The sequence below is a fragment of the Pelobates fuscus genome, chromosome 1, assembly GCF_036172605.1.
Source record: "Pelobates fuscus isolate aPelFus1 chromosome 1, aPelFus1.pri, whole genome shotgun sequence".
Lineage (NCBI taxonomy): Eukaryota > Metazoa > Chordata > Amphibia > Anura > Pelobatidae > Pelobates > Pelobates fuscus.
In genome coordinates this window covers 241,889,759-241,914,425 of record NC_086317.1, presented here as the reverse complement: position 1 = coordinate 241,914,425, position 24,667 = coordinate 241,889,759, and the positions used below count along the sequence as shown (strand labels likewise).

Sequence of the window (24,667 nt, the reverse complement as noted above, 5' to 3'; positions counted from 1 at the left end):
AGGCTCTCCATTTGGTTTTTGGTCATTAATGTCAGTATATTGGATGTTGACCTATGGTTTGTGTGGCCCCATATCTAGCAGCCTCATGGGTCAGACACATGGATTTAAGTCTGTAGTTCTGTACTACGGATGTCAGCGCATAGTCAACATAAGCAGTTTGTCTTTTGTGGTTGTACCACGGTTGTGCAGAGATGCAAGGGCAGGAAGTTAGGTAGCTATGTCAAAGAAAAAGAGAGAGAGAGAGACATGCAAACTGAAAGAAGGAGAGTAAAGCTAGTAGACAGAGCTCAATAGAAGAAAGAAATTAAATATAAAAATCATATTTTTTTCTAAAGCCGACAAGCAACAAAGTCAATAAAGAGCAAGAGGACATAATCAGCAAAAACTAAATATTCAGGTCAAGGGAAAAAAATGATGCCACAGTTGTGAAGACAGAATACACAGAACAGAAAGAAACTGCAGATATCGTATATGGAAGAAGATGCCATTTGTGAGATGAAGAACTGGGATTGAGAGCTACTATCAGAGCTTCATTCAAAGGTACACCTTGTATGTACTAACAATAGTATTATAAAGACATGTCCAACATATATATTGGGGTATGCATTGAACCATTTATTGCAGACAAGTGATAAAAGAACCTGCAGATTTTAGGCAAAAACTGCACATTTTAAATATTTCCCCATATTTTTCTTAGCTCCACTATTTTGATCTAGAGTTTGCAATTCCATTGTCAGTTATCTACATTTTCCAGATCAGTTTACCCCATTTGTTAAAAATATCTTTATGTGCATACAAACAGTCTTTGTTATCTGTTCTCTTACCTTAAACTTGGTAATTTAACTTCATCTACTTTCACACAAATTTATTTTTATTAAAAAAAAAAAAATATATATATATATATATATATATTAAATCATCACAAAAGATTACATTATGTGATCACTAATACATAAAGAGGGATTTCATAGTTAAGTCATTCTATTGCCCGGCTAATCCTGTTTTACTTTAACAATATATGTAATTAAAGCAAATATTTATCTTTAACCTAAAAACATGTTTAAAAAGTTAGGCTAAAATAGCAGAGTTTGAAATACCTCCAAACTTAATGAAATGATAAAATATATTTTCTAAATTTGGTTGTTGTTGTTTAGTAAAAAAAAAAAAAAAAAAAAAAAAAAAACAACAACCTCATTATGCCATGACCTATACATTTATTAGAGCAATTAAGCAAATTATGTTCACAATAATAATGATGCCTACTTACAGCTTGTGTTTTCTGTGTTTTACGGGTGTATTAGTGATGCAGTAGTTAATTATTTTCTAGAATATAAGGAATAAATCAAAAATCTGAAATGTTTAAAGCAGATGATCATTTTATCTATTACCATTTTATATTGTAAGTTTGCACGATAGACACTCTGGTCCCAATGTATATATTTGTATACTTCTGTCAATGTTCTAAAAGAAGCCCCTGTACATGGTGGTGACATATTAATAAATGCTAATAATTGTGATAGCTGGTATACTGCTCTGTCTGTCTTTATAAAGTTTGTATGAAGGTCACGGGCATATAAAAAGTCTATAATGCCCACTGTGAATTTTGTTCACATGTCAATCTAATTTCCTTTTTATAACTTAGTGCAGTTCTTTATCGAGTCTTGAATGGACATAATGAGCCAGGTTTTGTCATTATCTGAATCGGAACAAATTTGAGAAATTCCTAAACCTCGAATTGTTGAGGTGCCATAACAAGTGTTTTAAGAATCACTGCTTATCCTATCTCCTACTCACACCCATTGTTAGATACAGCAAAGAGCATGTTTTTCTATTGAGTTCAGGCTGACTTATTTACAGTCTAAGATGGCGCCCATCTCTCTATATTCCTTTACATCCGTGAAATAAGACATCTGAAATGGAAACCAACAAAACAAGACTCCACATAAACCTAAACCTGTGTATAACTGTTCCTGATATCATATCCCATTGTAGAGCGCTACAGAATTTGCTGGCGCTATATAAATAATAAAATAATAATAATATACACAAATACTGTATGTACTCAAATCTAATGCGCACCTTTTTTGAAAAATAAAGTTTCCAAAATGTAAATGCGCATTAGATTCGATGGCGAATTACATTCGGGGCAAATTTCATTCTGGCGAATAAAAACTGGTGAATTCAAACAGACTAATTAAAACTGTTGAATTCAAATAGGAGAAATCACACAGGCGAATTCACACAGGCAAATTTCATTCTAGCCAATTCACACAGGCAAATTTCTTCCTGAAAGAGGATTAAGAAAGAATAGACTTAAAAGGACACTGTAGGCACGCAGATCACTTCAGCTAATTGAAGTAGTCTGGGTGCTGTGACCCTTTTGCACTTAGTGCTGCAATGTAAAACATTGCAGTTCTAGAGAACTGCAATGTTAACATTGCAGCTGTAAGTCTGCCCTCTGCGGCTGTCTAACAGACAGGCACTAGAGGGCCTCCTGATTCCAAATGGACTTTTGGTCCGTTATCTGACGCTGGACGTCTTCACGGACCTTCAGCCTCAGATTTTCCCCACAGGAAAGCATTGAATCATGCTTTCCTATGGGGAGGTCTAAGGTGCGCACACGGCCATTGAGGTCAGCGGAGGAGGAGCGTGGGCGAAGTCTGACGCAGCACCGAGGTACATCGGTGCTGGATTCAGGTAAGTGACTGAAGGTGTTTTAAGGGGGCCCCAAGGGAGGGGGGGGGGGGAGCTATTAAACCTATAGTGCCAGGAGAACAGGTTTGTTTTCCTGGCACTATAGAATCCCTTTAACATGTAACACTAAAATTGAAATACCATCAATGTTACTTTGGTATATGGCGAAAAACATTTTCATTGTAGCACAATGTTGTATAGTAGTATCTTGCATAATGCACGTTACAATTGCCAGCAAAACATTTTTCAGCTTCCAGGTTTCAAAAATTGAGGTTTGCATTAGATTTGATGGTGCATTAAATTAGAGTGAATGCAGTATATCAAACACTGTGTATCACCATTTACTATGTACCACCAAGACACCAAACAGAAGGGGGTTCCCCTATATTGGACACTGGTTTTCTGTGTAGTACGCCAAGGCCTACAAAAGAAAAGAATTACCATGAGTGGGGTTTTGGGACAAAAGTATGCTATATCTATCATTGTCATTCTTAATTTTTTTTTATTTTGTGTTTTTTTTAGTGTTATTAAAAACATATATTGTCAATTATACATCATTTTTTATTCTTGTCACTAAATCCATTACAGGGTAATTTTTTTTGCCTTCATGCAGAATAATTTCTCAAAATGTCCAAGGCGGTGATAATCCAGTCTTGAACATGTGTCCTGAGTAGGAAATGACATGTAATAATTAGGGGTTTTGTAGATTTGATAGGAATTTTTTTTATTAAATGTAACATTCTACCACATCTTTCTTTAAGCATTCATAGTATAAGAGTTTATGATTAAAGTTAACTAATAAGAGAGAAGGTGTATCAGGTATTGGTAACCTAGACACTGCAGAGGTAGGAAACTCAATTTCCCACGACACTCAGCAAGATTCAGAACTGTCCATGATTGATGTATGGTGACAGAAGACTCAACTATAATAATTAAATAATAATAATAATCATGATTCTGTCTCTCTGCCCCCATACATAGTTACCTTGCCACACTCACCCTATCACAATAACCACCCACTTCACCCTGCCACAGTTACATCCCAGTCAACCCATACAAACAGTCAAATTGCCATATGTTCAGTATTCATAATATAAGATCTTATGGTTATAGTTAGAAAATAATAGACAAGGTATATCACCCCACTCATGCTGTGACAGTAACTGATGTTGTTTAATTTACTCCACCCCTCCCCCCACTGACCCTATCATGCTCACCCTGTCAGAGTCATCCTTCCACATTTACCCTGCCAGACTTAACATCAGAGTCACTTCCTACACCTGGGGTAGGCAACCTTTGGCACTCCAGATGTTGTGGACTACACCCCCCATAATGCTCTTACACCCATAATGGTGACAAAGCATCATGGAAGGTGTAGTCCAAAACATCTGCAGTGCCAAAGGTTGCCTATGCCTGTCCTACACAAACAGCGATCCACATAGGCATGCAGTCACCATTATACACATTCATCCACCCACACAACACAGCCTAACCATAAACACAGTGAAGACATCAAGACACCAGGCAGTTCCCCTCATACATATATCCCTCCTATAGACTGTAAGCTCGTTTGAGCAGGGTCCTCTTCAACCTATTGTTTCTGTAAGTTTTCTTGTAATTGTCCTATTTACAGGTAAACCCTACCTCTTGTAATATTGTAAAGCACTACAGAATCTGTTGGCGCTATATAAATGGCAATAATAATAATCATAATCCCAGCCTAAGCCGCATCCCCCACAGATCTGCTCCCAGACACAGATATACAAATTCACAAACACAAGGATACTGACAACCAGACTAACACTCTCAGGCATATATACAGCATCAGTTTATGCATATGTGTGCGTGTATCAGAGTTTATAAAATATTTTACCAGGATGAATACATTGATATTTCTCTTGTTTTCAAGTATGTCCTGGGTCCACAAACCATTGCATTGTTACAATGGGATACACTATTACAAAAATACAATATATAAACTATATAAACTATATATATATATATACACACACACACAAGTAGAGATTGTAGCCGTATTAGTCCAGTGATGTAGATGTAAAAAACAGATAACATTTGTATCTTGTAATACCTTTTTTATTGGACTAACAGAATTTTTTAATGACAAGCTTTCGGGAGAACCTCGAACCTCCCGAAAGCTTGTCATTAAAAAATTTGGTTAGTCCAATAAAAAAGGTATTACAAGATACAAATTGTATCTGTTTTTTACACACACACACACACACACATAAATTTAATACACAACAGGTAATAAATATATTCAACCATGACAGGTGCATTCTATATTGAGGTATATTGCCATAGATCTCTTAAATGATTTCAGATTGAATGAAGATTTCACCGTGTCCTTGAGGTTATTCCATAATTGTGGTGCTCTGTAGGAAAATACATGGGCCATATAAGTGCATATATTTTGTCTTAACTGTAACTTCATTATTTGGTAAATGATTTTTAAAAGTTTTTCAAAATGTTTATTTTCATTTACATTAATGAATGTTCTATCCATATATACTGAAAAAAATATAATACATCAAAACTATGATTTACGGTACTTTCCATGTGAATTCTGGTTGTGTATTTTCACAAACAGCATGATATTGAAGGGGTTAATACATCTTGTTGAGAGACATTTTAGCTAAATTCTGCAGTTATTAGATATTCATAATTTATTTAATGTAGTTTGAGTTCATTAAACCTCCCCCCCCCCCCCCCCCCCCTCCCACCCCATCCCAATTTTACTACATTATTTTCTCAGTTCCAGGGGATGGAACAAACATAATATGATTGGAACAGAGTTGAAAACAAGAATATTTTTCGGAACAGTGAATCTGATCGTCTTAAATATACTGTTGTTACAGAATAAAATTTCCTCCCTCTTTGCAACAAAATATAATAACCCTGACAGAATTACACATCTGCAGCTTGATTCTGGTAGCCAAGCCTGGTAGAAAGCGTCTCATTGCTGCGTTATCTTTTCTCCCCCCTCCCTTTTTTTACTTTTTATTTTGTTATTACATGTTATTAGATATTGTCAATGTCACTTTTAAAGAATTTAAACACACACAAATATATACACACACACACACACACATATATATATATAGTAAATATTTTGTTTTTACATTTTACTCTTGAATACCGTGACATCCCTTGAGCATGATGGAAGTAAAAAAACGTGTTTGTTAGTTTGTTTGCTTGTCTATTTTTTTCTATTTTTTTTTTTTTATTCTTTATTTTTGCGTGCAAGAAGATTACAGACATGCAGGTTATGCCACAATAGCAGGTACCGGCACCTTATAATCTAACAATATATGGCAGAGGCTGAGACTGCACATTTTTTAATTAAAACATTCAGGCTTAACGAGAGGTAAAACAGTAGGTATGTCAGCAGGTAGTCTATATCGAGTATGGAAGATCATAATGTAAGTTTAAATCTGCAGCGTGTATACTGACGTTCTAATGAGGCAGTGGCATGAAAATGGTGCACATTAGCATTTCAAAAAACAGGCTTAAACTTTCCGATATGTCACAGATTTAAGAAAGTAAGTTGCAGGAGTAATAAGACATGCGTGTGTGTAAGTTCAAACGATTATGAAGTTAACTGCGCACATTTTTGAGCATAACAAAAGTGGTACACGTTTAAGCAGTAAATACAGCATAGGACAAGGAGAAAAACAAGAGATAGGATAAAATAGCATCAAGCTTGGTCAAGTTGGTAATATTAGATAGTTTGATATGACTGCTGGTAGTACCTTTACGTATGTAAGCAAGCTGGTGCTGTCACATATGAGAAACACAGAAGCTCTTTAGCATTGCTTATGCAACATAGGGTATGATCTCAAGGGTGTTCAGTAAAGGATATCTGATTGTTACACAGTATGTTGGGGAGGTTAAGGCAGGATAGCTTCCCTATTACGGCAGCCCTGGGTGCCCTCTGGTTGGGGGTATGCTGAGGCCCTGCATAGTTTGTTTTACAAGTGGTTAAAACATGAGAGCTATACAAGAGTCCCAGAGTGTCCCCCTGTGCCCCTCATTTCAGCCTATGCCTTCTGGGGCGACTGTCCAGACCTGTACTCCGTCCAGGAACGCATTCATCATGGGTCCCAGTCCTGATGTGAGGTTTATCCGCTTGTGCTTGTAGGCAGTGGTGTATCCTGGTTTTGTGCTGCCCTAGGCAGGACAAAACTCAGGCGCCCCCCCCCCACCCCCCGCGCGCCACCCCCACCCAACCTTTACCCCGCCCTGCATTCTAAATACACACACACACATTCACTGACAGATAAGCATACACTAGCTAACAGAAACACACACTCGCTAACAGAAACACACACACTAACAGACACACTCACACTCAGTAACAGACACACACACACACTAACAGACACACACACACACTAACAGACTAACAGACACACACACACACTAACAGACTAACAGACACACACACTCACACTCACTAACAGACACACACACACACACACTCACTAACAGACACACACACTCACTAACAGACACACACTCACTAACAGACACACACACTCACTAACAGACACACACTCACTAACAGACACACACACACTCACACTCACTAACAGACAGACACACACTCACTCACTAACAGACACACACACTCACACTCACTAACAGACACTCACACTCACACTCACTCACTCACATTAACACTTTTTTTTTTTTTTACTTTAACCCCCCCAGCCTCCTTACCTTTGGAGATGCTGGGGGGGGGGTCATCTTTTTTCCCTGGTGGTCCAGTGGCTGCTGGGCGGCGCTGGCCGGCGGCTGGCGAGGGAGCATTTCCTCTGAGCTGTCTGCTCAGCTCCCTCGCGCGCCGCAGAGTGAGGCTGGGAGGCGGAGCCGGAATATGACGTCATATTCCGGCTCCCAGCCTCACTCTGCGGCGCGCGAGGGAGCTGAGCAGACAGCTCAGAGGAAATGCTCCCTCGCCAGCCGCCCGCCAGCGCCGCCCGACCGCCCAGCAGCCCAGCATGTCTGTTAGCCGCAAGGCTAACAAGACATTTGCGTTGGGCATTTGGGGGGCGGCTTGCCGCCCCCTGGAAAATGCCGCCCAAGGCAAATGCCTTGTTTGCCTCGCGGCTAATACGCCCCTGCTTGTAGGTACATGCTGGACAGTGACCGGGTCTGCTTGCCTGGGTCGGTCGGGCCCGGCGTGGGTATGAGTGCAGGCTCTTCATGGTTTATGTGCCAGGCTTTGGTTTGGGCTTGGATGAGGCTGGTTTCAACCTGCGTGAGATTTTGGTAGCAGTCTTATGTAGACTTCCTGCAGGTTTGTGTATCGCTGGGGTGTCGCGCTGTTTTCCGCGCCATTTTCCGGTTTGCCAATTTCGGCTTGTTGTGCCGCTGATCCGTGCGCGAGAGGGCATCGCCTTTGGTAGGTGCTCGACCCTAGTGTTTGCTGCAGCTTGTTTTTCCTCCAGCTTGTGCAAGAAGTGTAAAATAAGGCATCCAGTCTCGTTGTGGTGAGTGACTCTGGGCTGGTCGCCGCCATTTTGGGGCTGGGTCGACTTGGCTTGGTTTGCTGCCATATCGCTCGAGGGAGCCCTCCTGGGACCGGGATAACCCCCACCGGTCCATAGGGGGGGGGACTTGGGCCCGATTTCACTCTGTTAGCTGTCATCGGCGACGGAGGAGCGGCCGCCTCCCCCGCGCCCGCCATGCTGGTAGGCCTTGGTCTGTCGTGCCAGGTTTCCTGCAGTTGGTGCCGCATGATTGGTGCCAACTTGTAGCCCTTGTCATCAGCTCCTTGTTGGTGGCCCGTTTGGTAAGTTTAAAGTCTGTTTAAGGCTTTTAGGCAGGAAAGTTTGCCGCAAGGAGCAGGAGCAGCTCTGTCTAGCGTCCGCTCAGCTCTGCGGCCAGGCCCCACCCCTTTCTATTTTTAAGTATATAGTAAATCTTTTTATGCAGAAGAACCTCTTTACCGTAAATTAAATGTGCTTAATAATGGAAAATATAATGAATGCTTACGGTGACTAATATATGAATTTGCTTGGCATATGAAGAATTTTCTTTCCTATGAAATATTTACATTCTTACAGAATAAGAACATCTTCCTACACTGTGACATATTTAGATTTTTACAGATAAGGGAAAAAAAATATTTAAAAGGCACCCTCTGTTATTCTCGCTAAGCATGTCATTTCTGTAGGATCTTTTTTTTTTTTTTTTTAACAGTATTTGAACACGTCCCAATAAAAACTGGCATTACAAGGTTTCATTATCATTATAAATGTCACCTTGTTTTTGCCTATATTTTTTCCCCAATCTTTATTTAAAGATTTTGCATGAATACTAGCAGATGTTACAACAAAAAGGATAATAACAGGAGTATAACAACAATAATCTGTATGTTTGGTAAATTGCGACAATTTAACTGCATAAAATTTGTGCAGTGAAAAAACTACAGATCAGCGAAACGGAAAAGTAAAAAATGACTTACCCCCTGGGCCTAGCCATGCTCCTACCCTTACAGAGCATCGACAAAGCAGATACGAAAAATGGAAAAGTAGATGTACTGTATTTTAATCTATTTTTTAATCCAGTGTTTTATCAAGTACATTGAAGAAAATAAATATGAAAAGTTCATGTCTTCTGTTGTCAAATTGGTAACGATGCATGATTATCCAAACTGCTATAGGTATAGTTCTAGTTTTCTCATTTTTTTGTTGGTGCATACAATCTGCCTTTGCTCAAGAATTCTCAGTATGTACCATGACGCGATTTCAAATGACTGAGGTTGTTTTTAATTGAATTTTAAGTAGATGTTTTATGGTATACATTTAATATTTATAGAGGCCTTAAAACAAAAATTGTATCACTTTTAAGCCCTTAATGACCACTTGCAATGTGTCGTCCTCAAAGTCTTTTTCCTGCATACCTTAGGCTAAAACGATTTGGCATACTTCTTTGTTGCCATATACAGACCTAAAATAAATAACTGGCTGGATCAGTCCATTTTGGAAAAGGATGCTTAGAGAACAGAATATACTCTTGTGTGACTCAGCTTGGTTCAATGGTTTTGCAGTGTTCCTAGCCTGGTCATGTATTCTAGGCAGCTGATTGGTTTAATTTAGCTGCTGTGCTGTTAGCATGCAGCAACAAGATATCTTTTCTGTTGAATGGTTAGTGTCTTTGGCACACAGTGTCCTTGCACTGTTGCTGATATGGTCAAGGGATCTTAACTGTTGATTGGATGAGCTCAAGCAAGGCACCAGCTTTGGCACCAAACATCTGTATATATAAGGCCGCTCAAGCAGAACCTGTTCACTTGATGGGATCATAGTAGAGGCAGTGACAGAAACATAAGAGCTAATCATACACCCCTTCAGGAAAGTCACTTGATGTATAATGTAAACAGGACTTGTCTAACTGATGGCCTGGATGTTAGAATATTGTAGAATGGTGTGTTTCCTTTTTTTTTTTTTTTTTTTTTTTGTGCGCAATTATCAATACAAGTTTGCCTTTCCACAACAGCATCAACAAGCATGAATATGACACACAGTGGAAAACAGTAGTGTGACATTCCAAGAAAACATCACAATTTATATAATAAAAGTACAAGGTTACCAATCGGTCTAGGCTAACATGTAGTGATACTATTGGAAAGCATGGTATATAGGGTGTGTTTCATTTTTAAGCTTTTATTATATTCATGGTTTTTATGGAATGCTATTTATTGCTCTATTTAATAACGTATTAAACCTCAAACTCACACCAGCTTACCAAAAACTGTACATGTCTAGGTTATATTGATTAAATAGATTTCTAATATTTCCACTGCTGCTTAATGGGCACATGTTATGAGAGCATAGACCACCATTGGTTCTTCAAGGATTTCTTTTAATGTCAGTTCATCCAGAACATTTTCTTGGTTCCATTGCCTTAATGATGTGTTTTGCTGTTTGCAGGTATCATGGGGTGTGGTTGCAGCTCTGAGTACGAAGATGACTGGATGGAAAATTTCGATGTGTGTGAGATCTGCCACCTGCCCAAGGAAAAGTCCTCAGTCAGTACCTACACTCTACACCTGTTTTTGCATATATAAAATGTGTGATGAGATGGATACATTGATGCTTTAACATGGCAGAAGTACACCATGGTTCATTTTGTCATGGCCCCATATCCTATTTATATTCTTAATTTTAGTCTATTTTTATAATAATATTTTAGAACAATTTCCTGTGCAGAAATATGCAAAATATTTCAGGTTAACTGTACCAGTTAAATTATATATATTATGCCCAGGCCGCCATCAGAAATTTTGGGGCCCCTAACTTAGCTCAGGGTCTGGGCCCCCGGGGGCCTGCCTCCAAGCCCGCCCACAGGGACCACCTCCAAAGCTGGGCTCCCCAGGGCCGATGGGCCCGTGACAACCGTTGTGGTTGTCACCCCCTAATGGCGGCTCTGATTATGCCCTACCAACACCAGGGCAAAATGAGCTATGACTGTAGCAATCAGTTTGCAAAATTAAGTAAATCACAACACAATACTAGGTGATCGGGAACACCACTATTCAAAAATAAATTACAAAAGGGTTGACATAAGAGTCTTAATACACATTCAATGTTTACTTTATCCAGTCTCAAAATGGAACAATCACGGCCCAGGATTTTTCAAATTGTGTTCACTTATTTTTACAAATAAGTATTAAAGGAACACTGTAGAATTCGGAATATTAACCTGTATTGATCTAATTTAATCAATGTTTTCCTATGAGGTCTACCGTGTCACGTGACCACGTTTTATTCGGTCAGTGCAAAGAAAGCGCCTTCAGAGGATGTCAGCACTGTGGAATATGTTGACACTTTATAAATGCCAGTAATGATGTCACAATGACAGCCACAAGAGGAGGATTTAACCCTGCAACGTAAACATTACAGAGTCCTGAAAATTGCAATGTTTTAAATTCCAGGGTTAAGAGCACAGGATCACTGCACTATGACCACTTCATTAAGCTAAAGTGGCCTGGGTGACCTTAGTGGTTGTTTAACCCCTTCAGGACCGGACTATTTTTGTGATGTTTGTACGTTAAGGACCAGAGCTATTTTAACACTTTTGTGGTGTTTGTGTTTAGCTGTAATTTTCCGCTCTCTCATTTACTGTTCCCATACAAGTTATATATTGTTTTTTTCAGGACAAGAAGGGCTTTCTTTACATACCATTATTTGTATCATTTCATATCATTTACTTTAAAAAAAATAGTAAAATATGGTGAAAAAAAACCAAAAAAACGTGTTTTTTGACTTCTACTTAAAAAATATTTTACTGATCTACAAAATCGAATGAAACAAACTGCTAAATAGATTAAACATTTTGTCCTTAGTTTAAAAACACCCAATGTTTACGTGTTTTTTTGCTTTTATTTGCAAGTTATAGGGCTATAAGTACAAGTAGGAAATTGCGGTTTCAAAATTTACATTTTTCAAATGTATCAATAGTGACATTGTAACACTGTTATGTCATAAATCTCCAAAAAACACCCCACATGTATATATTTTTCTTAAACTAGATAACCCAGGGTATTCATCTAAGAATATTTTGATACTTTCTATGCAGCCATTTTACCATAAACCTTTGTCAAACTTTGCATAGGTAGTTTATTTTTTTTATTTTTTTCACATAAATTGCAATTCAGGTATAAATTCACAGATTTTGTTAGGTGTCACTACCAAACAACACCCCAATATGTGTTCAGCAACATCTCCCGAGTACAGGGATACCCCCCATGTATAGGTGTATTGGGTTGCTTGGGGGCTAAAAGGCCACATTTTGCAGGTGCGCTTATCAGTTTCCCAGCTTGGAATTTTGACATGTAGTCAACCTGCATGCATGTCCTATTTGGGACATTTTTGAAGCCGGCCAATGTATTTTACCCCCATCAAACCATATATTTTTGAAAAGTAGACACCCTAGGGTATTTCACATGGTGGAATTTTTACACTTTCCATGCACTAATTCTACCACCAGGCTTTGTCAAACATTGAGTTAGTAATTTTTTTTCTGTTTTTTTCACACACATTGTACTTTAGGCATGAATTAACAGATCCTGTTATGTGTCACTGCCAAACAACACCCCAATATGTGTTCAGCAACATCTCCCGAGTACAGGGATACCCCCCATGTATAGGTGTTTTGGGTTGTTTGGGGGCTAAAAGGCCACATTTTGCAGGTGCGCATATCAGTTTCCCAGCTCGGAATTTTGACATGTAGTCAACCTGCATGCATGTCCTATTTGGGACATTTTTGAAGCCGGCCAATGTATTTTACCCCCATCAAACCATATATTTTTGAAAAGTAGACACCCTAGGGTATTTCACATGGTGGAATTTTTACACTTTCCATGCACTAATTCTACCACCAGGCTTTGTCAAACATTGAGTTAGTAAATTGTTTTCAGTTTTTTTCACACACATTGTACTTTAGGCATGAATTAACAGATCCTGTTATGTGTCACTGCCAAACAACACCCCAATATGTGTTCAGCAACATCTCCCGAGTACAGGGATACCCCCCATGTATAGGTGTTTTGGGTTGTTTGGGGGCTAAAAGGCCACATTTTGCAGGTGCGCATATCAGTTTCCCAGCTCGGAATTTTGACATGTAGTCAACCTGCATGCATGTCCTATTTGGGACATTTTTGAAGCCGGCCAATGTATTTTACACCCATCAAACCATATATTTTTGAAAAGTAGACACCCTAGGGTATTTCACATGGTGGAATTTTTACACTTTCCATGCACTAATTCTACCACCAGGCTTTGTCAAACATTGAGTTAGTAATTTTCTTTCTGTTTTTTTCACACACATTGTACTTTAGGCATGAATTAACAGATCCTGTTATGTGTCACTGCCAAACAACACCCCAATATGTGTTCAGTAACATCTCCCGAGTACAGGGATACCCCCCATGTATAGGTGTTTTGGGTTGTTTGGGGGCTAAAAGGCCACATTTTGCAGGTGCGCATATAAGTTTCCCAGCTCGGAATTTTGACATGTAGTCAACCTGCATGCATGTCCTATTTGGGACATTTTTGAAGCCGGCCAATGTATTTTACCCCCATCAAACCATATATTTTTGAAAAGTAGACACCCTAGGGTATTTCACATGGTGGAATTTTTACACTTTCCATGCACTAATTCTACCACCAGGCTTTGTCAAACATTGAGTTAGTAATTTTCTTTCTGTTTTTTTCACACACATTGTACTTTAGGCATGAATTAACAGATCCTGTTATGTGTCACTGCCAAACAACACCCCAATATGTGTTCAGTAACATCTCCCGAGTACAGGGATACCCCCCATGTATAGGTGTTTTGGGTTGTTTGGGGGCTAAAAGGCCACATTTTGCAGGTGCGCATATCAGTTTCCCAGCTCGGAATTTTGACATGTAGTCAACCTGCATGCATGTCCTATTTGGGACATTTTTGAAGCCGGCCAATGTATTTTACCCCCATCAAACCATATATTTTTGAAAAGTAGACACCCTAGTGTATTTCACATGGTGGAATTTTTACACTTTCCATGCACTAATTCTACCACCAGGCTTTGTCAAACATTGAGTGAGTAATTTTCTTTCTGTTTTTTTCACACACATTGTACTTTAGGCATGAATTAACAGATCCTGTTATGTGTCACTGCCAAACAACACCCCAATATGTGTTCAGTAACATCTCCCGAGTACAGGGATACCCCCCATGTATAGGTGTTTTGGGTTGTTTGGGGGCTAAAAGGCCACATTTTGCAGGTGCGCATATCAGTTTCCCAGCTCGGAATTTTGACATGTAGTCAACCTGCATGCATGTCCTATTTGGGAAATTTTTGAAGCCGGCCAATGTATTTTACCCCCATCAAACCATATATTTTTGAAAAGTAGACACCCTAGGGTATTTCACATGGTGGAATTTTTACACTTTCCATGCACTAATTCTACCACCAGGCTTTGTCAAACATTGAGTTAGTAATTTTTTTTCTGTTTTTTTCACACACATTGTACTTTAGGCATGAATTAACAGATCCTGTTATGTGTCACTGCCAAACAACACCCCAATATGTGTTCAGTAACATCTCCCGAGTACAGGGATACCCCCCATGTATAGGTGTTTTGGGTTGTTTGGGGGCTAAAAGGCCACATTTTGCAGGTGCGCATATCAGTTTCCCAGCTCGGAATTTTGACATGTATTCAACCTGCATGCATGTCCTATTTGGGACATTTTTGAAGCCGGCCAATGTATTTTACCCCCATCAAACCATATATTTTTGAAAAGTAGACACCCTAGGGTATTTCACATGGTGGAATTTTTACACTTTCCATGCACTAATTCTACCACCAGGCTTTTTCAAACATTGAGTTAGTAAATTGTTTTCAGTTTTTTTCACACACCTTGTACTTTAGGCATGAATTATCAGATCCTGTTATGTGTCACTGCCAAACAACACCCCAATATGTGTTCAGCAAGATCTCCTGAATACAGTGATACCACCCATGCATAGGCTTGTCGGGTTCTTTGGGGTCTAAAAGGCCACGTTTGGCAGGTGCGCTTATCAGTTTCCCAACTTGGAATTTTGACATGTAATCAACCTGCGCCCATGTCCCATTTGAGCCAATGTATTTTACCCCCATAAAACCATATATTTTTGAAAAGTAGACAACCCAGGGCATTTTAAATTGTGGTATTTTAACACTTTTCATGCACTGAATTCTACCACCAGCCTTTGTCAAACTTTTGGATAGTAATCTTTTTTTGTTTCTTTGTCACACACATTGTACTTTAGGCATGAATTAACAGATCCTGTTATGTGTCACTGCCAAACACTGCCCAATATGTTCAGCAACATCTCTTGAGTACAGTGATACCCCCCATGTATATGGTTGCCGGGTTGTTTGGGGGCTAAAAGGCAACAATCAGAACTTGTACATGTCAGTTTTTCAACTTGATATATAGGTATGCTTGGTCTATCTTCAGTTTGACATATTTTTGTACCCCCCAGTTAATGTTACCATCATGCCAATATGTATAGTATATATTTTTATAAAGTAGACATCAAATGTTATAGAGGATGGGGTGTTTTGACTTCTTTCCCCCAACCATTTTGCCCCCCAAAGAAAGTGTAGTGGTATTTTCTTTATTCTGGTTTTTATGCACACGTCATCTGGTTTTGGCCAGCTGGTTATGTGTTACTGCCAGAAAACTTGTTAGGCCAAATGTGCAGGTAGCAAATGTATATTTAGCAGCAATCTTTAAACTGACTCCTGCAAATAGAATCTAAATGGAGATTTGGGGGAAGGAAACTGACTAACAAAAAAATGGCTGCTTTCCAAAGAAACAGAAAATAAAATAAAAATTCAGGAACACTTCTTACAACTGTTCTGTGTGGTACAGCTTGAAACATGTTCCTACACAGAGTCCTGGTTTCGAAGGACAATCAGGACAGTGAAAAGGGGTGTCTGTCCTTTTCCCGTTTTTAAAACAGACCCGGCAACGTTTCTGGGGGGGGGGGTTTTCTAGCAGTTGGCGGTAACTTAAAAATAAAATGTCTGGACTCAGCTTGCACCGTTGTTGGAACTTGTCCATCTCCATAAATTGTTAAAGAAATTATTTTCAATTGAAATTGGAGAAAGGTGATTTTCCCTGGATTATTTTTTTTAAAAAGTAAAAATGAGTTGTGGGTTGCTATTTGCATCAGATATATAGCCACCTTTTTATACCATGCTTTGGTTTTTCGTAAAATAAGATACGGCTGCATCAGCTGATCAGCCAAATCAACACCACCCATGTACTTATTATACGCCCTGATGCAAACCGGTTTGGACTCTACTCTGCCCCGGACAGAGACGTCGGACATGCGTTCGTCATGGATGGTGGTGAGCATGTGGACATCCTTCCTGTCCCTAAATTTTAGTGCAAGCACCTCAGCTTTCCGAAGTGCTTTACATTCGCCTTTTTTTAATTTTGCATCTATAAGAGATCGTGGAAAGTCTTTGGAATGTTTTCTGGCAGTGCCGCAGGCTAGTGTCTGTAAAGCATAAAGTTTTTTAAATAGACGGACACTACTATAAAAATTATCCACATAAAGGTGGTAACCTTTATTAAACAAGGGGTTTAGTAGGTCCCATACAAGTTTCCCACTTGTCCCCAGGGAGTCAGGACAGTCAGGAGGGTCCAGTTGACCATCTTTCCCCTCATATACACGAAAGGCAAATGTGTATCCGCTTTCGCTCTCACACAGTTTGTACAGTTTAATGCCATACCTAGAGCGCTTTGAGGGGATGTATTGTCTGAACCCTAATCTCCCTTTGTATTTCATTAGAGATTCATCTATGGATAAATTTTGTTGGGGGGTATAAACATCCGAAAATTTGTCCTGAAAATGGTCTAGCAGTGGGCGTATTTTATAAAGCCTATCGTATTGGGGGTGATCTCTAGGGTGACAGAGGGTATTGTCACTGAAATGTAAAAATCTCAGCAGTAACTCGTATCTGGCTCTAGGCATGGTTTGGGAGAATACTGGACTCGACATTATTGGGTTGGTGCTCCAGTATGAGCGAATCGATGGCTTTTTTATAATCCCCATGAGCATTGTAAGAGCCCAGAATTTTTTAAGCTCTGGGACATCTGTGGGATGCCAGTCATGCTCCCTGGCTGTATAGCTACCTGGATTGTTGTCAATAAATTGGGTAGCATACAAGTTAGTCTGGGAAGCAATCTCCTCCCAGATGGTATCCCCTAAAAATAGTTCTACATACTGCATTGGGGAGAAGCCATCCACATTAACATTAATGCCTGCGTTGGCACTAAAAGGGGGGACGTTGGGCTCGGCTAACTGTGGAGGTACCCAGTCCTCCTCCACATTTGGCATAGCAGAGGAAGCACAGCTTCTTTCTTCAGCCGGCTCACACACAGATGACATGTCGTCTTGACTAGACATGTCAGAAAACTGACCTGGGTCAAAATCTGACGCAGTGTCAGTGGCGTCAGAGTCTGACGCCAAGAAGGCATATGCCTCCTGCAAGTTATACATACGCTGCATGTTTTACACACGACTAAAACAAATTACAAACACACAAAAAAAAATTTATACTTTTTTTTTTTTTTTACTAAAACAGACTAAACAGAAACCCTAAACTAACTCCTGTCACAAAAATCTAATGGAGATTTGGGGGAAGGAAACTGACTGACTACGACAGACTACGACAGACTACGACAGACTACGACAGACTACGACAGACTACGACAGACTACGACAGACTAAGACAGACTAAAACAGACTAAGACAGACTAAGACAGACTAAGACAGACTAAGACAAATATTTTTAAAACAAATTTAACCCTTTAAGGGCAAAAAAAAAAGACAGACAGTACAAATGCACTACTGAAACAGATCTGGCAGGGAAGGGGTTAAAATGGATTTTTAATTCACTGCTGATACTTTTTACAACTCTCTGGAACACTCTGCTGCAACAAACTATCACGATCTCTGTCTCTCTCGCCTCACAAAACGCTACAGAGGAGAGAGGGGCAGAGATCACTGTCAAAGTGAGTGTTTGTAACACCCACTTTGACAGCAGCCAATTGTGAGCGATCGCGGATCGCTCACACACCATAATTGGCTGTTACTATCTGCCTGGGATGTCTGGCAGATAATTACAGCATTGTACTGGCAAGAGCGATCTTTGATCGCTTCCTGCAGCCCGTTTTCCGCTATGACAGTTCAGGACCGTCAGCGGTCCAAACGCACGTTTTACCGCTGACGGTCCTGACCGTCCGCGGTCCTGAAAGGGTTAATGAGGTGTGCAAAATAACGTTAAATGTAGAAATCCACACCACTTTATTCTGCATCACGGTGTCTCCATCTTAACTACCCGTCAATCATTGTTATAAATAACAATAGAGTAAGGAGCACAACCATCAATAGTAATAAAACCATATTTATTAAGTGGGTATACTCTATAAGAATATCACATAACATAAAGATCCAAAATATGTGTGTTATGTGATATTCCTATAGAGTATACCCACTTAATAAAGATTGTTTTATTACTATTAATGCTTGTGCTCCTTACTCTGTTGTTGTTTATATGTATTTGGGCTTTTGGGGATAAAGCCTTATGTGAGTGAGCACCCCATATTGTATTTTCATAGAGCTCCACTTGGGAGCTTGCATATTTCATATTGAGTGTGCCTAATTAATTTTTAATACTCATTGTCATAAACTCAGAGCCTGGCAGCTGGTAGTCAGCACGGAAAAAGCATACAGAGAAGGGGAGATATGAAACAATGGTTTTATGCCTCTCCCTTATTTGCAATGTGCGCCCAGACTTTACCTGCACTGAATTGAATTGTGATGTCATTTGTTAAATCTTCAATCTATATTTAAGGGAAAATCAGGTATTACTTGGAAAATAAATAAGATGACACAAGTTATAGTTGATTTCCAAAGTTTTTTTTCACTGTAATAATTTCCAGAAAAGTGACTGCCCCTCTTTAAGAAACAGTTTAACTTTAATAAGATATTTAGGTGTAAAGTGAATCAATCATGACCGGTTCACTTTAACAGATAACAACTCCCAAGGCATTAAGTATATAATTTACCATAGAGATACATTATATATTTGATTGCATTGGAAGCTATTATAATCGTACTTACCGGCTGTCCATTGCTCCAGTGCTGTTCTGTCCATTCTATTGTCCAGTCCACACTATTATACTACCCAGCCTCCATTGCTACCCCTGTCTAGTGCGATTGGCCCAGCTTGGAAGCTCATTTTACACATTGAAATAATTTTAAATGCCATTTATTGACAGACTGCTAAAAGGAACAATTATTACATCACAGTGCTGGGGGTGGGTGGGGAAAGGGAGGCGAGGGGAGGGGGGGCATAGGGCACTATAGTGTACGGAATACAACTTTGTATTCCTTACACTATAGAATCCTTTTAATAATACATAATTCAGATATGATGTTTGCAGTTGTAGGAACACTTAAAGGGATTCTATAGTGGCAGAAAAACAAAGCCGTTTTTCTGGCACTAAAGAGTCCTACAGTGCCCCCCTCTTTCACGCCCCCCTCCAGCAGGGCTGAAGGGGATAAAACCCCTTCAGTCACTTACCTGAATCCAGTGTTGATGTCCCTTGGTGCTGGGTCAGGCTGGCTGCGTTTGCATTAAATAATGATTTCCTATGGGAAAAATATCTGACGCTGGAGGTCCTCATGCATAGCGTGAGGATGTCCAGTGTCAGATAACAGATCAGAGGTCCGTTTAAAACCAGGAATTCCTCTAATGGCTGTCTGGTAAACAGCCACTAGAGGTGGAGTTAACCCTGGATAGTAATTATTAATACTCAGGGAAGTGTTTTGTAAATGTGGGAGAGTTTCTGAATTCAAAACTGATATCTCTGACGTGCATATTATGGCGCTATATAAAAGTATCAGTGAAACCTTGGTGACAAAGGTCATTTTGGGGTTTAACTGGACATTTGGAAACTTACAGTAAGTGTCAACTTTCCTCTTTCAGATGTATGCCTCTGTCCTCAAACCTGCGTTTATTTCAAGTTTCAGTGTAAAACAATTTTAAATATTTTTACTTTTTCCAATGACTACACTATATTGTTTACACTATTTTCCTCATGGTGGTACTTCTTTGCCTAAGCAGATACAGTCTGGCATAATGTCTCCCCTTTATCGTATAATGTAAGTGGCTGCAGAACTACTGTAACAGATGGTAAAGAGAGATAGGGACATTAGTATCACGAAGAACAGGAATTATGACTCTCTGACAGAGTATACAGCCTGAGCACAGGCTCGGGTATCAGTATATGCGTTCATGTGATATACAATGTGTATGAGTTTTTACAACTTCATATAATCCCAACCTTCCAACATGTAAAATGGACAAAGAGAAACACTTTAGGGGTGTGAGTGGGTGTGTGACCAGGAGCAGGACTGTTCAATGGACTTGCCAATTACAATTTATACAACTAAAATGTAATTTAGAACAAGAACAATGTATCCTATTTACACAGACTGATTTGTAAACATTTATTGTAGGTTAAAGACACATTACTGGGAGTATTACTGCAGTTGGAGCTCTGTTATACACTCAGACACATCAACAATATGGAGCTCCTAGAAAAGAGGGAGATTAAGATAGAAAAGGGAAACATTAGGATAAAAAAGGGGTACAGAGGGATTTGGGTCAAAATATAGTCTGTCCATGCATGGGCGTAGGAACCCCAAAAAATCTGGGGGGATAGCATTTTTACTCGCCGGGTATATTCTTATTCCGTAAACTAGGAGCTGTTTATCCCATTGTACAGCGCTACGGAATTTGCTGTCGCTATATAAATGATTAAATAATAACATTAAAGGGTCACTACAGGGAAGGGGTTTTACTTACCCGGATACAGCGCCGGGATCCTCCTGATGCTGCGCCCCCTATTTCGTCAAAATGCCGAAATAGGAGGGTGCGAGCAGGGAGCAATAAAACGCTTCTATTCAGAAGCGTCATTACTCTCTGGTGCAGATACTTCATAGGGCGGCATTCATGTCTCGACTAGGAAGCACCTCTAGTGGCCATCTGAGTGTCCACTAGAGGTATTCCTCAGCAGTAATGTAAATACTGCCTTTTTACGAAATGGCAGTGCTTACATTAAAAAGCCTGTAAAGACATGCTATAGACACCAGAACTACTACATTTAGCTGTTGTGGTTGTGGTGACTATAGCGTCCCTTAAATATAGAGGGGAAAAAAGAATCATCACAAATGTAAGAAATAAAATGTTTGTATCATTATTCTAAAAAAATATTTAAAAAAAATAAAAAAATATGCACATTCCTAGCTTCATTTTTTTAGCACGACATATGACGCAAACATTTTGTACCTGGCAGATTACTTTTTATATTTTTTTATACATATACAGATTGTGTAATACTGCCCCTGACTTAGGGTGACCACATTTCCTAACTGCCATTCAGTGACACCGTCAGAAATGCATTCCATACATTTCACTACCCGTCTCTACCCCTTCCATTTATATTAGAACCCCACCTACCCCTTCCATGAATATTAGTACCCCTAACCCCTTCCATGCATATTAGAACCCACCCTACCCCTTCCGTTCATATTAGTACTCCCCTAACCCCTTCCAATTATTTTTCTACCTCCCCCTCCTCCCATCCATATTAGTAGCCCCCCTAAACTCTTCCAATTATTTTTCTACCTACCCCTCTCCCCCTATCCATATTAGTAGCCGCTCTAACCCTTTCCAATTATTTTTCTACCTACCCCTCCCCCATCCATATTAGTAGCTCCCCTAAACCCTTCCAATTATTTTTCTACCTTCCCCCTCCTCCCATCCATATTAGTAGCCTCCCATAATCCCTTACAATTATTTTTCTACATACCCCTCTCCCCCTATCCTTATTAGTTGCCCCCTAACCCTTTCCAATAATTTTTCTACCTACCCCTCCCCCATCCATATTAGTAGCCGCCCTAAACCATTCCAATTATTTTTCTACCTTTGTCCCCCCTTTTACCTGACATAGCAGGGGGACCTCTGAACTTCCGGCAGGCACAGTGTCAGACTGAGCGCCGGGTAGTCACGTGACACCCATCCAGGGCCGGTGCAAGGATTTTTGCTGCCCTAGGCAAAAGTAAAGTTTGCCACCCCCCCATGTGACCTCACAATGCCCCACCCATATGATCTGCCGTGTTAACTAACGCCAGTGCTGCAGTGCTGCCGTGTTTACATTAAAAGGCCTGCAGGGACAGGCTATAGACACCAGAACCACTACATTAAGCTGCAGTGGTTCTGGGCACTATAGTGTTTCTTTAATGTGAGGTAAATTAGAGATTAGTGCCACGAATAATATACTAGATTGCCTACTTACAACCAGATGAGGATGATGATGGGCTCTAGCTGCAGTCTGATTTCACTGGTCTGGTGTAGAACAGGCTCTCTGGAGGCTGTTTGTAACTGTGGTCACAAAAATCAATGTTCTGGGAGAACGTGAAGCTGCTCAATTTTTGGGGGGCCCCATTACACAGCTCAAGGTCTGGGTCCCAGGGTCCACCTTCATGTTCCACCAATTGTTCACAGGGGGTGGAGTGTGTAGGGGATGTCCTGATATGTGTGTAAGGAATGCATTGTGTGAATCTGTGTTTGTATGTGTAAGGGCTGCAAGGTTTGTCTCTGTGTATGTACGGGATGCAGTGTGTGCGTCTGTAAGGGGTGCATTGAGTGTGTGTAAGGGGCGCATTGAGTGTGTGTAAGGAATGCATTGTGTGTTTTTGTGTGTGTAAGGGATGCATTGTGTGTAAGGGTAGCATTGCTTGTGTGTGTGTGTCTAATTCATTGTGTGTTTTTCTGTGTGCAAGGGGTGCATTGTCTTTGTGTGTAAGGGGTGCATTGTGTGTGATTGTGTGTGTGTGATGGATGTCAATCTCTCCCCCCTTCCTCCCTTGTCACATTCTTCTCCCCCCTCCCTTGTCACTCTCTTCTCCTGGCCTCCCTTGTCACTCTCTTCTCCCCCCCGTTGTCACTCTCTTCTCCCCTCCCCCTACCCACTCTCATTTCCCCTTCCTCCCCCGTCAATTCCCACCCCAGTCAATTTCTTCCTCCCCCCATCCCTGTCAATTTCTTCCTCCCCCATCCCTGTCAATTTATTCCTCCCCCCATCCCTGTCAATTTCTCCCCCCCATCCCTGTCAATTTCTTCCTCCCCCATCCCTGTCAATTTCTTCCTCCCCCCCATCCCTGTCAATTTCTTCCTCCCCCCATCCCTGTCAATCTTTCTCCCACCCCCATCAATTTCTTTCTCCCACCCTCATCCCTGTCAATTTCTTTCTCCCACCCCATCCCTGTCAATTTCTTCCTCCCCCCATCCCTGTCAATTTCTTCCTCCCCCCCATCCCTGTCAATTTCTTTCTCCCACCCCCATCAATTTCTTTCTCCCACCCCTATCCCTGTCAATTTATTTCTCCCCCCCTGTCAATTTCTTCTCCCCCCTCCACTACCTCTGTTGTAGCGTGGCCGAGCCCTGTATGGTCCGCGGGTACAGGGAGCTTTTGTTTCCTGCACCCGGCCAGAGTGATAGGAAGGTGCACACTGAGTGTGCACTTCCTGTCAGTCTGGCCGGGTACAGGAGACATATGCTCCCTGTACCCGCGGACCATACAGGGCTCGGCCACGCTACAGTGAGGGAGTGACAGGAGGGAGCGCTGAACGCTGAGCGCTGAGCGCTTCCCTCCGGTCAGCCCCTCTCCTCATGCTGCGCCCAGGCAGTGCGCCCTCATGGACGCACCAGTATGGGCAAAGCTGCAGCCGCCTGAGGCTCTCTTCAGAGCGCTCGGGCGGCTGCAGCATGAGGGGGGCCGGCGCTCCCCTTCCCAGTTTGCAATGTGTGCGGTTCCCTGATGGAGCCACACGCAGCCCGAGGGCACCCGCGGCCGGCGGAGCTGGGGGGGATTTCTCTATAACCTATCCCCCCCGCATGATTTGCTGGGGGGGGATGCATCCTCCCCATCCCCCCGGTTCCTACGCCCATGTGTCCATGTTAAATAAGGGGCACCACACCAAAACATCACCCACTGAAACTTTGCATAAACACAATGTTACAACACTGAAATCAGAATCACTTTAAATCATGCAGCTTCTTTTAGGTCTGTTTGAAAAATACAATTTAGAATTCTGCTTTCTGTGATTTTATTGGGTCTGTCTCTATGGGACAAGAAAACCATCTAGCTTTTGTGGGAAAAAATGGACCCTCTGCTTGTATGGAAATGTGTTGCTACCCAGCACCCCATTGAATGCTATGTTTAAAGGGACACTGTCGGCATCCAGACCACTCCAGCTCATTGAAGTGGTCTGGGTCCACTGTCCCTATTGCTGCAATGTCTATATTTAAGCATAAGCCCAGCCTCTAGT

General features: G+C 40.8%; 1 protein-coding gene across 1 annotated transcript in view; it reads left to right on the top strand.

Annotated features, from left to right (window-relative positions):
• Positions 1-247: 247 nt before the first annotated feature.
• Positions 248-24,667, top strand: part of LCK (LCK proto-oncogene, Src family tyrosine kinase) — a 100,569-nt gene continuing 76,149 nt past the window's right edge. Inside the window, exons 1-2 of the mRNA XM_063456008.1 lie at positions 248-540; positions 10,653-10,750. Of these exons, the coding sequence (XP_063312078.1) occupies positions 10,658-10,750 (93 nt within the window). The 5' untranslated portion in view covers positions 248-540; positions 10,653-10,657. The remainder of the gene's footprint in view (positions 541-10,652; positions 10,751-24,667) is intronic.